At 34.8% G+C, this 18,908-nt stretch overlaps 2 protein-coding genes across 4 annotated transcripts in view; one reads left to right on the top strand and one right to left on the bottom strand.

Moving 5' to 3' along the window:
* Positions 1-1,963: 1,963 nt before the first annotated feature.
* Positions 1,964-7,948, bottom strand: LOC117997111 (zinc finger protein 91-like). Of its 2 annotated transcripts, none has more exons than XM_034985278.2 (3): positions 7,812-7,948; positions 6,910-7,028; positions 1,964-6,321 (listed from the first exon to the last, which is right to left on the bottom strand). In XM_034985278.2, exons 2-3 carry the CDS (start codon positions 7,019-7,021, stop codon positions 2,612-2,614), a joined length of 3,822 nt encoding a protein of 1,273 aa, XP_034841169.1. In that variant the 5' UTR covers positions 7,022-7,028; positions 7,812-7,948; the 3' UTR covers positions 1,964-2,611. The 2 variants fall into 2 exon arrangements, with proteins under 2 accessions (XP_034841169.1, XP_069354360.1); XM_069498259.1 differs by lacking the exon at positions 7,812-7,948 and adding an exon at positions 7,340-7,662.
* A 1,052-nt stretch (positions 7,949-9,000) lies between these two features.
* The window catches only part of LOC117996949 (uncharacterized), a 28,486-nt gene continuing 18,578 nt past the window's right edge, over positions 9,001-18,908 (top strand). For both annotated transcript variants that reach the window (XM_069498275.1, XM_034985093.2), the window contains exons 1-7: positions 9,001-9,431; positions 10,532-10,678; positions 10,895-10,990; positions 15,345-15,461; positions 17,656-17,731; positions 17,856-17,916; positions 18,315-18,404. In XM_069498275.1, coding sequence (XP_069354376.1) covers positions 9,145-9,431; positions 10,532-10,678; positions 10,895-10,990; positions 15,345-15,461; positions 17,656-17,731; positions 17,856-17,916; positions 18,315-18,404 — 874 coding nt within the window. In that variant the 5' untranslated portion in view covers positions 9,001-9,144. The remainder of the gene's footprint in view (positions 9,432-10,531; positions 10,679-10,894; positions 10,991-15,344; positions 15,462-17,655; positions 17,732-17,855; positions 17,917-18,314; positions 18,405-18,908) is intronic.

Below are 18,908 nucleotides of genomic sequence, written 5' to 3'. Positions count from 1 at the left end.
GTTATGTAATGGCTCTAATATTTAACAAATACAGTGACTTTCAGATTTTTTACTTAGCAACACCGTATAAAAGGAGTCAGCGTGACACCGATTTCCGATTTTGGCCACGCGCCAAAGCAGCCTTGTCGCACCGTATTGTCATCAACATCGCGATCGCCGCTTTTTCACGTCCACACACATCGCCAGCGAGTTCCTGGCGACCAAAGTCGCTATCGTACCCGCCATTATTCAGTGATTCAAGTTATAGTGCAACTTTTGGATAGACATAACAGATGGCGCCACTAAACGCTTGCCTCGCTTTGAAGGTTATAACGGAAAAGTTTCAAAAACTGTAACCCGACTACAGAAAAATAGAAAAAATAAAAATTGTAACTTGACAAGGTATAAATAAAATAAACTAAAAGGAAAGAAACAAGTGTTTAGAGCTATCATCGCCTTGGCCTTTCAGTAAAAATAAGTCCTTTGATGTGTTATATATTATTATATGCCTTGCTGTTAATTTAGGTCTATTGAGTCTTCTGGCAGTTTCACATTATATGCCAGTAGGTAAATAAACTATGAAGCCGTTTTTTTGGTCAACCTCGCACTAAATTTCCGATCCAATTTTATTTATCACAAAATGCTGACAGATCCAGGTGGAGCTTCGATCGCAATCTTGAAGGAAAGTTTTTGGCCCATATCTCGAAAACTATCCACTTTAGCGCAAAAGTTATGTAGACCATTATTGTAGAGAATAAAATTTCGCATCTTTTGTTTCCAGTAAACTTTTTTGTACAACTTACCGTTTATGATTTATGGCCGATTTAATGAACCGGTTTTTCCAATATTTTAAAAGTTGTTGGGTAATCATTCATCCAAGGTTGGGCCAAATAATTTTACGACGACACCTGTTCGTAAGACTATGCCATACCATACGCGCAACTGTTTACGAACAGTTGACGTCATCAACCACTCGGCCAATCACAGCCGGTAACGATCACGTGACTAAAGTAGACAAAAAATCATTTTATTTGTCGATTTTCTCTTAAAATAATCTCGTATTTTTCTTAACTGATTGGTTTCCCTAATTCATGTTCAATACGGATGCCATCAATAGATCCTACAGTGCGACAAGGCCATATTGGCGCGTGGCGAAAATCGGAACTAACGTTGCCGTCAAGTGTCCCCTTTGTTCTTGTTTGAATATTCCTGGAATATTCTAAGCCTTTGTTCTCCAGCAGCGCCCCAATGTCATTCAAGTGCCAAGAGAGCCTTGTGGCACTGTATATTTTATATGCTGTCAAATACCCTATTAAAATAAAAACATAAAACACCCTAGGATTGACATCAGATGTAGAGGTCGCCACCCTCCAAACTCTATCGCCCGTTTTCAATATCCAATCTATTTTTAATCTGTAGATAAATTACTTAACAACGCCGTTATTTATATGAAAAATTGTGTACAGACCGTTCACTGTGTTCTGAGGTTCACTGTAACTTTTCCCCTGACGTTATGTTGGCACCATTGCAAATCACACAATAATGAACCCTAAGTTCTAAGGAATAAAGCATACAAAGCAATGGTGCCAACATGACGGCAGGGGTAAAGTTATAGTGAACGATCTGTAGTCTTTTTTGACAAATAACGTTGTTACTTAGGTACCTATCTTCAGATTACAGATAGATTGAATATTGAAACGGATCTAGGTCCTGTAAGTATGTCCACTAGGATATCTCTAGATTATCTACCTATACCTACCCATACTAATATTATAAAGGCTAAAGTATCTGTCTGTTACTTTTTCATGGCCCATCCACTGGTAACAGATTTTGAACATAGATAACTAATTGCATCCCGGAGAAGGATATAGGCTCCTACTTTTTGTCCCGGTAAATCAAAAAATCCCACCGGCTTTTAAATTCTATACGGAAGAAGTCGATGACATCATTAGTAGGTGTATAGAAAAAAAGAATAACAAAGATAGAACAAAAAAATACTTCATTGTTAACATTAAAAATACTATATTCCTACAATTATAATAATGGGCACTGCCTTATACCTAACTATTAATTATTTCATAGAAATTGTACAAAATGAATATAATTACTAAGTAATTATCACACCAAATAGGTAGCAAAGGTATTAGCTTAAAACCTTACATATTATTAATATATAAATATAAACGATAGTTTTAAATTTTTAATTAATCAAAAATTACAGTAATTATATACCCCAGAACAGTTTGTATGTAACTATATTATGTGATGTACTTTTTAGTAAGTATGGTGGTTAAGGAAATTCACTTCAAAAGGATAGATTATTACCAATCATAGATTAGGTAGGGAAGAGGACATCCGACTCGAGTAAAACTGACCCTTGGGCCACTTGGGAGCTTATTACTTGTTATAATATAAGGTACTTATGGCAGTTTTTTCAGAAAAACTGAGAATGCTTAATTTCCCTAGGCTCCTACGCATACAATCCCATTTGCTTTGCATCACGTACAACACACAGTTGCAATAATATAATATTAATATTAGAATAGTAAATAATCTATTGCACCATTATAAGAATATGATTACTATTTCAAGCTACACTCAAGCTGCATTGTTTTTATTTTTAGCTGCTGTGTTATCCATCCCCTGGATTTTCAACTATTTCATATTTAAATACAACATTTTTGTCTCCATGGTGTTCGAGTAAATGTCTAAATAATACATCTGACGTGAAACTTAGACCACATTTGAAACAGATCTGAATACTTTGCTTACTTTTATTCTTGCCAGAGCATTTTTTAATATGTTCTTGTAATGATGATTGTTGCACATAGTGTACACCACAGGAACATTTATATAATTTGGTTATTTTATTTTCATTTGAAATAATATGCTTCATATTTTCATTGCTATTCTTGTCATTTTTTTCTATTTCAACAGCCAAATTTTTTTTAGGTTTATCAACATTTTTACTTTGTTTGCGATTAGTAAATGGTTTCACCAGTATCGTTTCTTTAGTGAAATCGGGGTCTGTGTCGTGTAATTTTAAATGTCCTTTTAGTTTCCCTTCATCAAATATTAAATCACATTTTGTACATTGAGACTTCGCAGCATCAATAAGACAAGAATGGTGAACCGTATTCCGCGCATCTCTTATGCATACTTCACAATCAATACATTTATAAAATGTATAATCGCACACGATTCCATTAAAGGTTGGTAACAATATATTGTGTCCTTGCAAAATATTGTTTTCCTCGGTTTTGTTACCGAGTAAAACCACTTTAATTTTATTTTCATTAAAACTCGGAATTAGTTTATGTTTCAAAATGTGTTCATCCAAGTTTTCCGCGCAAATTAGTAAACCACAAAAATTACATTTTTTAGAATCATTTCGGAAACATACATGGTAAACATAATCGTAATTTTCTACAAGTACATGGCAGAACCTACATTCATATAAAACATAGCATTTTTTAATGTTCGATATGTTATAATTTATATTATGATCTTGTTGCCGATTAAACATAACTATTCTATAAGACTTAACGGTTATCTCAGGTGTCAAATGAGTTTTCTCATGAATATTTCTAGTTACACTGCAAGCAAAAGATAAATCACAAAAAGTGCAATCACTCATTTCAGAATTTGGACAGCAAGTTACTATATGACCATAAGTAGAATTAGAATCAATAATACAATCACATTTTTCACATTTATAAATCGTTAAATTGGATGGACCTTCTTGTATAACTTGCATTTTAATTCTAGTTTCATATTTGTATATTGAATCTTTAATTAGTTTATTTACTTCATCTTTGCATAGCGATTTAAAGATATGTTTTAACCACTTATTAGACCCAAAATACGATACATCAAAATTAAAGCGTGTAAATTCTATATTTTCAAAATCTTTATGCAATTCTACATGTTTGTTAAAGGATGAGTTGTCAAATTTCAATTGGCAAATTGCACATTCAATACCATTCAAATCCACTTTGTTGAGGTTTGTATGTAAATGGCAATGTTCTATTACATCATCATAGGTGCTTAAAGATACATTACAATTTTTACATGTATAAATAATTGGCATTATTTCATCCATTTCTGAAATACTCTTATTACCCTCATTTCGTTCTTTACAAGTTTTGATTTTATAAATAAGTTTATTAGTTTTATTTTTTAATTTGTAACTATGAAATGGTATGTGTAATTTGTAAGCTGATTCCGAGAATTTAGTTTTGCAGACAGAACATATGAGATAATCATTTATATCACATAGATGTCCTATGACCTCGACCTTTGAAATAAAATGTTTTTCACATAACTCACATTTAGGAAATTCTGGTATTAGAGGTTTGATTATCTTGTTAGTCTGCATACTATAGAATGTTATGTCTTGCAGTTTTAAAGTCTTGTATTGTTGATGCCACTTTTTGTGCGAAATTATTGACTTATTGGAAAACATCAGCCCACAAAACTTGCATATATATTTTAAAATATTTACGCAAAGCGATTTGAGATGAACATCTTTTTTAAAAACTCTGCTTATGTTGCATTTGCATACATTACAAAAGTTATAACTTAACTGTTTTTTTGCAGAAACGCCAAACTTTGATATTCTCGTGGCATCTTCACATATTTTGTTATCAACTTTTGTATCGGCAGAATTTCCAAGACCAATTGGAATGGAATCTGGTAAAAAAGACTTTTCTTCTTTATGTGAATCGTCCAGGGAATTTTCGTTATGATTCTTGTTACCATTCTTTATAACAGATGATTCTAAATTAATGATTTCAATATCAGACGGTGTAAAATTTCTTAAATTATGGTCATTATCGTGACTTGTTTTAATGCTAGATTCTACGAAAATGTCGCAAAATTTACAATATGATGAGTCAGATGATCGAGACTGTTCAGAATCGCAAATATCGCAATGATCTGAAATTTTTTCTTTGCTATAATGCACAGCACACATGGGACATTTATACAAAATTGTAGGCTGAACTTCTGCAAGTACTTTTATTATTACAAAATATTCGGAATACTGATGTTGTTTTTGATGAATCTTGGCATCTTTATCTTTGAAAAGTCGGTGACAATTTGTACATTCCCAATTTGTTTCAAAACATAAATGTTCCAAATGTTTGAAAGCGGCGTCAGAAGTCAAAAAATTAATATTGCATTCCGAACATTTAAAAAGTATAATTTTTGAAACCAAAATTTGAATATTATTATAAATAGGCTTCTCATGATGTAGGCTCTTAGAATTTTGTACAAATGTGGTAAAATGTTCATGTTTGGGATTGAAATCTACAATGCAAGCTTTAGATAAAAGTAAATTATTACTATTGACTGGTTTCAGCATTTCAATTTTATGGCTTTTCCGCAAATGGGTATTGTATGACAATATATCATCAAGTTTCAAATCACAAAACTTACACATGGGATTAAACAATGACTTATCTATTTGCATGTTTTTCAATGCTTTATGTTTAACCATAGCATGGTTTTTACAAAACATTTCTTCATTGAAATAGTAAGAGCAAATTGGACAACTATAGATGCTCTTCGATTCATTTACTTTATTTTCCATCACTAAATCTGAACTCACAAGTACGTTTTTTTGTAATATTTCTTTATTTTTATCTTTTGATTTTTCTACTTGTGTTATTTCTCTCTTTTCTGTAGTTTCTGTTGGAATCTGCGCTTTCTTAGCATAAAGAATAGTATATAAATGATCAATAAGGTCCTGTTGATTTGGAAACAGCTCATCACAGTGAAAACAAGCTTCACGATAGACATAGTTTGTTTGAAGATCAAATGAATGCTCCACAGCATCATCTTCTATAATCTGCGTTGTAGCGTATTTATTGTATCTTTGATCTATTTTATGAATATTCCTTTCATGTCTTCTTAAACTACATTTGGCACTATATTCTCCCTGGCATAGGCTACATTTGTAACTTTTTTTGTACGTAGGGTTTAAAGGATAATTTTGTTTAGAGTTACACTCCAAAATTGTATGAACACTTGATTTATGATCATTTAGAGACCCCTTATTGGGAAACAGTATTAAACATTTGTCACAAAATCTTTTTGTTCTTATTAGATAAGGTCTTATATTTTGTAACATAACTTTCAGGTCAGATGTCAAATTCTTTATTTCTTTGCTTGGTTTTGATCCAAGAATAATTTTTCTATGAAAAGAACAGGCAAAGTGTGACTGTGTCGTATCTGAGACATTTATGTTATCAGTAAACTGAATTTTATTGATTAAAATATTTTTATCCATTTTAATATTTTTATCAGTTTCCTTTGAATTTGTTACTTTTTCTGGAAAACCTGGAAGTGGCAAAATATTAGGAAAAATAATCAATATTTAAAATTTTCAGATAATATAAGTACCCACCAATATACTGCAAACGATATAACAATTTATATACTTGCGTATAGCAAATAGCAATACTGCAAGTTCCTATATGATAAGGTGGATAAATTCAAATAATTGAAACTAGGTAATGCCACATGATAACAAGTATCTACTACTTAATTTGAAAAGTTACGATTACAACCGATTGCTGTTTGCACTGCATCTTTTTCAGCCCGCACTTTAAAGCACATAAAATCCACTCACTCAATGTCACTCGCGCTAGCAATATGTATCTCATTTATCAAAATCGGTTGAGCCGTTGAATAGTTACGTGTGGACTCAGGAACGGACATGCATACATCACAGGCCAAAAAGACAACACTCCTTTTGGGCTTCGCCGCAGATGCATAAAAAGTACATGCCCGTCCCCATAGGCCATAATGCAAGCTATAATTTATGTACCCAATTTCGTCAAAATCGTCAAACGTATGGGCCGTGAAAAGTTGGCAGGCAAACAGACACATATATTATACAATAATATTATATATTAGTATTGATACCTTCATCAACATCCATAATTTCTTGTTTTAGAACAGATAAATCGGGAAATATTCGTTGTATAATTGGATTTTGTAAGAGATCATGCTCCTCTATATCTATGTCTTCAGCCATTTTACAGCTGTGAACAAACAAATTCAAGCAAGTTATTGTACAATAGAATAACTACTAGATGATACTTGTGACTTCATCCACGTGGATATGACTTTTTTATAAATCGATGGGAAACGCTGATATACCGGTATAAAAATTACTTAGTCTATGTGTCAATTCAGGGTGAGCTATCTCCATTCCAAATTCAGCCAAACCTGTTCAGTCATTGTAGCAAGAAGAAGTAACAAACATCCAAACTTTACCATTTATAATAATTATTAGGATTAAATATATAAAGTATGTACTATACTACATACTAGAATATCAAGTAGGTATTACTATTATTTTCTTTCATTGATATAGAATTCCTTAAAATAAACTTTCCAGATGGGAGGTTTTGCAGGTGTCAAGTACATAAGAGCTGAAACGTTGTAAGATTGGCTAGCGATACGACGGTCGGTTCAATAAAAATAAATTAGCCTTCCATCGGTCGGTCGGCTAGACACTTCCAAGTTCCATTATAGTACCTTCCCAGTATACCTGGCTGCCACTTAGCAGTAAAAAACAAAACAAAGAATAGAGATACTTAATATGAAACTTTGAATACACCTTGGACGCAAAACGCACGACTAAAAGTAATAGCGCTCTACTAATGTGATCCACACGCGGTATAATGTATTTATGCATATAATAATATCATCTTTCATCGACTACAAAGATTTTGAGGGTAGTTATCGCTCAAATTTTTATTGGACGTTCTGAAAGACTGATCTTTATTTGAATAGAACGTGTGTGAGATAATCATACATACCTTTTATGATGCGCTGTATACTTTTTACTGAAACTTCCCCGAAATTATGAATTACGATGAAATACGATGTTTCTGATATTTTTTATCAAGATAATAATATTACAATAATTGTATGTTGTGTTGATGTTGTATGCACAAAGAGTATATATATATAATAATCACGTTTTAGTTGTAAGCACACGCTTGACATCTTGACATTGACTTGACAGACATTGTACTGGCCACAGATTAGTTATAGTGGTTAGAAATGGGTTTGAAGAAGAAAAAAAATATATAGTGGTCGTAGATATAATAATAGGTAGATATAAGTACTGTGTAACCGCGTATGAGATAGCGATAGCACGACGTAACGATGAATAACACGACAATTATTACCATTTTCAATAGTCAATATTTGTATTAACCGATCAACAATATTTGTATTAAACGTTTTTTATGTGAAAACAAGTAAATAACTCATGAGAAATACAATTACGCCCCGAATTCTCAAAGTTTGTTTTGCAACTTCTTGTATGTATTCTTGAAAAAAACCAGTTACACGATAAGGGCCAAAAAATAAGTTAGCTGCGTCTCTGTTTATCACTATGGAGATAACATGGACCATGTTATCTCCATAGAGAAGGTTATCTCACTAGCCTAGCCCTAACCTTGTACACCTGTAACTCTGCAACGCAACAAACAGCAAACAACAAGCTGTGGCAAGCGTGTGCGGTGTGGACGGGTGTTTATAACACTGACTACATTGGTGTACCTACGAATGCTTGCCAACGCTAGGTAGCGCTTGTCCTGCAACATAACATTAGAATAAGATCCTGTATTGTGTTTTTTCAATGTTTACTTTGTGTTGTGTGCAATAAAGTGTCAATAAATAAATAAATAAATAACATTTAACAAGTTTGTCAGTGACAGTCGACAGAGTAGTTAGTCTTCTGATTCCGTGCATTCTGTGGACTACCCTGTGCATCTGTATATATATGCTAGGGGATAAAAAAAAGCTTAGCTGCGTCTCTGTTTATCACATTAATAACTTTATCCGTGCTTTCTTTATAGTGCGAATGAGAAAGCAAACGTTCCTGCATCTACCTTTATTACTCTATCTACGGTCTACCTAAACAACCCCCCCCCCCTGCTCAAAAAGGCTAGAGTCCAGAGCCGTAAAACCAGTAAAAAAACTACCCCCCCCCCCCCTTCACCGCACAGCTGATCAAATGTCAACTGTCTAATTGTCAAGAAAATGGAGTTATGGAGTTTTGTTACGCCTAAAATGAAATGATAGATAAAAGTTTCAATATGAAATCAAATAAAATGCACTTTTGCTACTGCCAGGGTTAGAATGGATAATACGACTCCATTTCAACCTTGGACAGCTGACGATAATTCTAAAAATGTTAAATCTGAAAGAGAATTAGTGGATGACGCGAAACTTCATCGGGAAAATGTCAATCATCCAAAACATAGGCAAACTGCGTCTTACGATAAAGAAATCGTCGATGCTCCAAGTGTTGTTCCTGGACCTTCGAGTGCCCCGGGTTCCGGTGCCAATCCCGTCGGTGGAAAAGAGCCCAAGATGGACTCAGGCAAAGTAGCTTCTATGCAACAAATTGTTGAGAACACTCTGAGGTACTTACTACTTACAAAGTAAATGTTTAAATCCTAATCGTATTGGTGCATTCATATCACTTTCTTTTATATCTGTGTGATTCATTAATGCTAAATACATCATTTAGTGGTAAAAAAGTTAAGATGTAACTACATTAAACAAGGACCTATTGAACATGGTTCTCATTTTATTTTATAGATTCTCAAATAAATTATGTTTATCCATAAACTGAATCCTCATAATAATGTACTCAAATTCAAGCCGAGCATCACAATGTGCACAGTTGTTATATCTACAGACTTCAAACATTGCTGTAGTGAGTGAGAATGTTACAAGGCAAATGTTCCTCTGATCAGTACTGCACCATTGTAATGTACCACCCTGGTGCAGTGGTAAGCACTGTGGTCTTATTAGGGGGAGGGCCCGGGTTCGATTCCTGGCAGGGGTTTGGAGTTTTATAATTTCTAAAATTTCTGGTCTGGTGAGAGGCTATGGCTAGTTATCATCCTACCGACAAAGCCGCCAAGCGATTTAGCATTCCCGTATGATGCTGTGTAAAACCAAAGGGGTGTGGGTTTCACTGCCATACCCCTTCCAGGTTAGCCAGCTTCCATCCTAGACTGCATCATCTCTTACCACCAGGTGAGATTGCAGTCACGGGCTAACTTGTAACTGAATGAAATAAAAAGGTCAAGATTTAATTCATAATTATTACATTGCATGTAAATGTTATGGTATGTTGAATCTGGACAACCTGCATCAATGATTATTATAATCGCAATTTTTGTGATTGGCTGAATTTAAATTTATGGTATTCTTGTTGCAACAATACATTGTGGCAAATAGTGAGCGTGATGATTGCGATCAACACACTGTAGCTGTAATTTTACCATAATCGAGCACCTGGTCAGTAAGCACCCATAAAAATGTAACATTTTGTTTAATTTAAGAATAATTTTATCTTCATCGAACTATATAGCTCTATTACAGCAATAAATTATGCTCTTGTAGCTTCTCTAAAAAATTGTGAACAAATAATACTAAGTAAAAGGTGGAAACCAAAAATAAAAAGATATATTTTTTTCTAGCTCTCATGAGAAAATTTTATCATAAATTTCAGCCAAGAAGGACGACAAAGAGTATCACAAATTCTAGAGGCAGTGGAGGCTCTAAGTGGAGCAGAGAGACTGTTATTGTATCTCCGACTACCAACCGGTGTACCTCCTCATGATCCTCTCAAGCAGCCTATTAATCCATTAGGTTCCAGGTACTTGATTTAATAAACCAATATTTTTAAATTAATGATAAAAAATGAAACAAAAAGAATAAATTAAAGTAATTATTATATCTAATCAAATAGAATAACTTTTGCCAGTGTCCTGACTGAAAGTTGATTAAAATATGTTCTAATTTATGTTTTTATTTATTATATGATATATATATAATTATACAATTATACCTACAAAAATGTGTTTTCTTCTAGAGCTGAACTTCAACAAACTGTAACATGGATACAAACACATTTAGAAGTAGACCCAGACGTTTCATTGCCCAAGCAAGATGTTTATGATGAATACATGTAAGTAATAATTATCCTAGAATTAACTTACCTAATTAAAAAAATTAAAAGCTGGACAAACACGCAATGGCAACGTCATACCATGAAATAGGATGCCACGGAACCACACGGAACGCACGCATACGCGTGTGCGACTTGTAGTTAAAAATTCGGTATGTACCTACTATGTAGCACGTCACTGGAAAGTGCGAAGATAAGTGTAAACTCCTATTAGGCATATTTCCTGGCATTACAACTTTTAAGTTACCGTCGTCCATCATACGTTGTACATACCAAGTCTTAGCAATGACCGGAGCTTGCTACCATCAAAAGTGGTTCAAAATTTTATTTAATATGTAAATAAATAACGGCTATGACTACTCGTGGATTTAGTTTTTTTAAGCAACACTTTGATTTTCCGAGATGAAAAGTAGCTTCCATTATCTGGTAAAACTATATACATATATATAGATTTTGCAAAATCTATATTATAAATACTAGCTGCCCCGGCGAACTTCGTACCGCCTAACAGTCGATTCAATTTTTTAATTTTTTCTCTCCGTAAGAACCATCCTCGTACTTCAAGGAATATTATAAAAAAGAATTAGCTAAATTGGTTCAGCTGTTCTCGAGATTTGCGATCAGCAACACATTTAGCAATTCATTTTTATATATAGAGATTAATAAAATTGTAACAGTTAGGTAAATGTACTTAATTATTATGTTGTATAGAACAGTACATTATGATTGATATTAAATATCGCATGCACCATTATCAAGAATATTATCTGCCCCTTCTTTTGATTAGACACATTATAATACCTATACTCCGCGATAGGCTGAGATGGCAATCGGGATATACCGGGTTAGCGGGGGCCTGTGCATGCCCTTCCCGATTTCCATTTCAACCTTTCACATACTATAGGTTATTTGCTGTAAAGTATAACGGATCGGGAAATTAGCTGGCCCCAACAGTCGCGCCAACGTTGGGAGTTGGCCGCTCTGTGTCGGGTTTTAAAGGAATCTGCGCCGAACGATCGCGATCTATCGACACGTTGCCGCCAACATCAGTCTGGTTGCAATGCACATCGAGTGCGTACGTCCACCATCTTCTTTGACGTGGCTTTTTAAAAAAATCATTTAACAAATACAAATTATATGCACCTAGTACTCTAAAAGCGCATAGACCAATTACGGTTTCCTTATCGGACATCGGACAGAAATGTATTAATAGCCAACATGTCTAGTGTAATGATGCCTTACGAAAATAACCGATCAACGTTGGCACGAGCGTTGGCATCAACGTGTGGAGCCGGCCTAATACTGATGGTCGATATCCGGTAGTAAAAGACAGTTGGCATAGATCTATCGGTCATCACAGTTTGATGAGTAAGTATTTCACATCAAAGTTCAAATACTTATCTTTAGAATGACTCGAAAAAACGTTAAACTTGTTACGTAATGTTGGAGTAAGTAGGTATCTTTGTATTATGTCGTTTTTATCAGCGGGTATACGATTGATTGTATCTCGTTTAACCCAATGTCATCACGCCGCCTTTATCATCATTTTTATGTCACTTATTAAGGTCTAAGGAGTATTTATAGGTCTATGGAGCTAAGTTTTCGACGGTATTATGAAAATCAATCATCTGTTATCCTCATTATTAATAACTAGCTGACGCCCGCGACTTCGTCCGCGTGGAATTTGGTTTTTTGAAAGTCCCGTGGGAACTGTTTGATTTTCTGGGGTAAAAAGTAGCCTATGTCGCTCTCCAGCAGCGGGGTGATTCTCTCACTCAGTTTCTAACACTGAATGATAGCCACTGAGCCCATTTTTTAATCCCTTGAAGGTTTTCTACGAAAAAATATTTTAATATCGCCCAATGAAGCAGCAATGTAGAACCAACCAACCTTGGTGGCTATCATTTAGTGTTAGACACTGAGTTAGCGAATCACCTAGCAGGTCTTTATCTATATCCATGCAAAAATCACGTCAATCAGTTGCACCGTTGCGACGTGATTGAAGGATAAACCAACAAACAAACAGACTTTCGCATTTATAATAAGGGTACTAATTATTAGTTAGCTTTTGCTTGCGCCTTCGTCTGCTTGATATAGTTGATATAGTTTTATAAACTATAGTCACAGTTCACGACAGTTAGGGAACTTCTAACAAACGTCGAGGCTTCGACGTCACTGGCAGGTGTTAGTACATTTGACGCAGATAGCCCTAATGTAGTCCTATTTTTCTATGATTATACGTCAAAATAGCTAACATTTGTCATATCGTCGATTGAAGATCAAACCGAGAGTTCCCTCACTCTAGTTCACTCTGCTATAGTGGGTAATCGGGAAAAGTGTAGTTAGGTAAATAGCATTAAAAGAATTGCCTGAATCGTACCATTAGTTCCGGAATATCATACCCCTATATACAAACTCACAAACCAACAAATTTTACCTCTTTATCATATTATTGAAGTACGAAGTCACGGCCAAAAGCTAGTACAGCTTTTGTCCGTGACTTCGTACGCGATACATATTATAATAATTTATAGCCCAAAGCAGATCGGATTAGTTCCGGAGGTTTACCTCCTACATCCAAACTTACAAACTTAATCTCTTTATAATATTAGTGTAGATTATTTAAAATTAAATAATAGGTAAATAAATATAGCAGTAGGTAAAAAGATTATCTAGACGTAATGACGGAAATAGATTTAGTCACAGTTTTTCTTATGTTCTTAATATTGTAATTTAATGTTTGTTTTAAGTTTCTTCTTATTGTCTCAATCACCTTACCTAAAATGCCTACTTTTTCGTATTATTAATTCGAGTGTGTATTTTTTATTTGTAATCCGTAGAAAATGACTTTTCACGCGCCTTTGTAACTCTATGGTTCGACTGTTATTTCAAAAATACGATTCACTTTAATAAGGACTAAAATCGTACTTTTGACTTGACAGCTGAAAGCTTAAAAGAAAAAACTGACTGACTGATCTATCAACGCACAGCTCAAACTACTGGACGGATCGGGCTGAAATTTGGCATGCAGATAGCTATTATGACGTAGACATCTCCTAAGGATTTTTGAAAATTCAATCCCTAAAGGGGTAAAATAGGGGTTTGGACATCAATATAAATGACAAGATATGCCTAAGCGAACAAAATTTTCCACGGTTTTGGAACCAAATAAATCAGCGCCACCTCTTAGATACTAATGAACGACCCGTTTGAAATCCAGACATCACTGAGGTTGCATTGGTGCTAATAGCACCACTGAATCGGTGCCATTTTGTTTGTTCAATAGCCCTGTCCATACGAAAAGTCAATGGGTTTGAAATTTCTGTAAGAAGTTGCGGGAATAAGATAGTTCGAAACAAAGTTAAAATGGCGCGTGATAACTCATTGTTTACGCATTATACCTTGTTACTTTACACCGTAACTGCACCGATTTCAACTAAAGGCACAAAGAAGTTTTGTAAAGTATTCGTCGTCGAGTGGAGTCTACGATACTTTTGTAAAAATTAACAAACAGTCATGTTTGTTAATTTTTAAAATAAAGACTTGGTATTTTCTTTAAAATCTACTCCACGGATGGCTCTTAATAGTTAAAGTTTAATCGCCTAACTGACCGCTACTAAAATCAGACCAGTATAATTTGTTCTTACCTAAGTTTTAAGATCAAATTTTAGGCAATAAAGATACCTAGCATAATAATATGTTGTGTATTTTAGTCATCATTAAATTGCAGAGTACTAGGTAGGTAGGTAGTATTTTTAAATGTTCTAAACTTCTTCTATACTAATATTATAAATGCGCAAGTGTGGTTGTTTGTTTGTCCTTCCTTCACGCCCTAAGTAAGCAACCCATCGACTTGATTTTTGGCATAGAGTTTAAAGGACGGAGAGTAACATAATATGAGGTATAAAAATTATTTTATCCCGGAAAATCAAAGAGTTCCCACGGGATTTTTAAAAACCTAAATCCACGCGGATGAAGTCGCGGGCATCAGCTAGTAACAGAATAAAACTGCTTAGATGTTTTTCGTTTTATCAACCGATTTAAATTATAAATTCGAAGCGCTAAACAAAGACAATTAAGGACTTATCGTAATAGTCACGTTTATTGCACCAAACATGCCTGTTGCAGCTGTACAATGTACTTAAATTGGACTTGCTATTGTTTTTCCGTAAACCGATAGAAGTCCACTGCTGGACATACGTCTGTGTGGGCTTCCACAGTCCACACGCCACGGTCTTGCGCCGCCTGAATCCAGCGTTTCCGTGCAACACGATTAACGCCGCCTGTCCATTTAGTGAGGGGATCTACCGAATGCCAAATTAGTAAAGCTATTTTTTATAATCTTTTTTTCCAGAGCTCATTGTATGAGCAGTAATATGAAACCTTTGTCAACCGCCGACTTCGGCAAAGTCATGAAGCAGGTGTATCCCAGTGTACGCCCGCGGCGCCTTGGAACGAGGGGCAACTCTAGGTAACATGCTCTAATTTTTTTTTAATATTAAAGTGACGAAACAAACAATGCGGGTACCTACTTACCTTGTACACAACAGAATTAGCCACAGACCACAGTATCTCTCTTATTGAAAATGGACTTATGAGTAGACTAGACAATCTAGTAGGAGTGCCTACATAATGTATCATATCTTTACAAAATGGACAGGTTCAAAAGTAATTATATTTATCACTAGCTGACCCAGCGAACTTCGTTCCGCCTAACAGTCGATTCAATTTTTTTAATTTTTTAAAAAAAATATCAATTCACTATCAGAAATTCTAAAATCCCCACGATTTAGGACTTCAGTACTTTGCAGCATCAGGATTGATGAGTTAGGATCCGGAGTTCAATGATGTAGCCTTGCTTGGTACCTAAAATAATTTTGCATCATCCGCAGTTCCTGAAACATTATAGTTTAGGAGTGCTGTACCCTACATCATCAGGGTTGAGGAGTTGGGACTTGAAGTCTGAGAATAAAGTCGTTGCTTGGTACCTACAATATGAATTCACTATGAACACTTCCTGAATCTTGATAACTCAGGCGGGTAGTAACCCTGCAGCATCAGGATTAAGGAGTTGAATCCAGAATTTTGTATGTGACCACCACGAAAACTTTTTTTGTTGATTTAAAAAAAATTTTGCAAATCGGTCCAGAAATCTCGAAATAATCGATGTAGAAAAAAGAACCACCTCCTTTTTGACAGTCGGTTAAAAGCCGATGACCTTGAAATATTTACGGATTTTTTTAAATATCCCCTTTCTAACAAAAAAAGAATGAATGAAATCGGACTACGCGTTAATGAATTACAACTCAGTATACATTTTAATTTTCATCCCCTCTCCTACGGGAACCATGCTGAATTTCGGGATAAAAAGTATCCTATATTCTTCCTCATAGTATGACCTCAAATCGTACCAAGTTTCATTGGAATCCATTCAGTAGTTTCAGCGTGATGCGCGGCCGTGATACAGACAGACAGACAGACAGACAGACAAAAATGAAAACAATTACAGATTTGGGTTCAGTGTCGATTATAGAGTGCCCTCGAAAAAAAATTTTCAAAATATCTTCAATGTACAGAATTTGACCTGTTACAGTTTTTTTATTTTTTTTAAAAAAATATCAATTCACTATCAGAAATTCTAAAATCCCCACGATTTAGGACTTCAGTACTTTGCAGCATCAGGATTGAGGAGTTAGGATCCGGAGTTCAATGATGTAGCCTTGCTTGGTACCTAAAATAATTTTGCATCATCCGCAGTTCCTGAAACATTATAGTTTAGGAGTGCTGTACCCTACATCATCAGGGTTGAGGAGTTGGGACTTGAAGTCTGAGAATAAAGTCGTTGCTTGGTACCTACAATATGAATTCACTATGAACACTTCCTGAATCTTGATAACTCAGGCGGGCAGTAACCCTGCAGCATCAGGATTAAGGAGTTGAATCCAGAATTTTGTATGTGACCACCACGAAAACTTTTTTTGTTGATTTTAAAAAAAAAATTGCAAATCGGTCCAGAAACCTCGAAAAAATCGATGTAGAAAAAAGAACCACCTCCTTTTTGACAGTCGGTTAAAAACCGATGACCTTGAAATATTTACGGAACAATCTTTAAAATATCCCTTTCTAACAAAAAAAGAATGAATGAAATCGGACTACGCGTTAATGAATTACAACTCAGTATACATTTTAACTTTCATCCCCTCTCCTACGGGAACCATGCTGAATTTCGGGATAAAAAGTATTCTATATTCTTCCTCATAGTATGACCTCAAATCGTACCAAGTTTCATTGGAATCCATTCAGTAGTTTCAGCGTGATGCGCGGCCGTGATACAGACAGACAGACAGACAGACAAAAATGAAAAAAATTACAGTTTTGGGTTCAGTATCGATTATAGAGTGCCCTCGAAAAAAAAATTTCAAAATATCTTCAATGTACAGAATTTGACCTGTTACAGTTTTATTATAAGTATTGATGTACAGAATTTGACCTGTTACAGTTTTATTATAAGTATTGATTTTTCTCACTGGACTTTGTGAGGAGGATAGCTACTTGTAGAGTGTATAGACCTGTCAATTTGATAAAGATGCAATTTTTTAATAAATCGTAAAGAAGTCTGGTTTTACATTATCAGCAAATATTACTAATAATAGTTTGTTATACAGGTATTGCTATGCAGGCCTACGTAAAAAGATTAAACTTGAAGTACCACACTTACCTGATTTGGGTGAAAGTTCTAAGGTAACAAATAATACATTTTTTCTAACAAGTACATACTGAAATATTGAAGTGAAAAATTTATTTGCTTATAAATATGATTAAAATAACGAATTTGTTAGCTTATTAATATATGTTTTATTTTCAGGAACCTACTGTAATGAAAGAAAGTGAAAGAATTGTTTGTGAGTGGGCTGAAAGTAAATTCGGTAAGTGTATACTTACTTACTTTTCGCATTTACCGCCCGGCCCAGCTCTTCTGTAAACCGAATTAACAAGCTTCAAGTTTTTACACTGAGCGAATTCCGTGTGGCATCCTGCCTCTCGATCACGGTAAAATGACAGCTGCAGTGTTATGATAGCAATTACCTCTAATTGGCCGACACATGTTCACTATTGGCTAAAATGCATTGTTGCAAGAATACCATACATTCAACCAATCACAACAATTGCGGTTGTAATAATGATTGATGCAGGTTTTTCGGATTCGACCTACAGATCCGCTACTTGTTAGAAAGAGTAGTTGTAACTTGTAGCTCCACGTGGTCTTGTATGCCCCTAATGTTGATAAACTTCGTGCATTTTATTAATGCTTTTTATTTTGCAGGTATAAAGTTTGTGAACATAACGGAGCTATCGAGACACCTGGTATCCCCCCTCGGCCCCGCCGGCGCGTCGCCGCCGCATGTCTCTCACGGTAAATATTACCCGTCTAGGCTAGTCTAGGTTGAAAGAATTTTAATTTCATTTTTTCTTGGTGAATTTATTAATGATAATACCAAATTTTACACTAGACTCGCTAGTCGCTGTCACCTGAACGGATACTAGGGTAAAGAAAAGACGATTACTTTCCAAACTGCGCCACACACCATATCTTACCTAGAATAATAAATACTATAGAACGCTGATGAAGTTACTTTTGTATGAAAACCGCGCGAGCCACCTCGCACACTATCTTAAAGAATAGCGTATTCAGCACACAGCCATCGCGACTCTACTATTGGTCAAAAAATTACAAGCAAAAATCGTCTGTATCTTCTTAACGGTAGGGTTGATTTTGAAGTACCATTCAAGTATTGTATTGCCAGCTATGATAAAAATTTGCACAATAAATATTTTCAGTTCTTAATATCATGTTCCAAGCGTTGATAATTATTGTGCTTATTGTGCAAACATCTGAAAAACATGTTTCACTATATAA

This window comes from Maniola hyperantus, chromosome 4, assembly GCF_902806685.2.
Source record: "Maniola hyperantus chromosome 4, iAphHyp1.2, whole genome shotgun sequence".
NCBI classification, from domain to species: domain Eukaryota; kingdom Metazoa; phylum Arthropoda; class Insecta; order Lepidoptera; family Nymphalidae; genus Maniola; species Maniola hyperantus.
The sequence above is the reverse complement of the archived record's forward strand: the minus strand, read 5'-3'. Positions and strand labels throughout refer to the sequence as shown.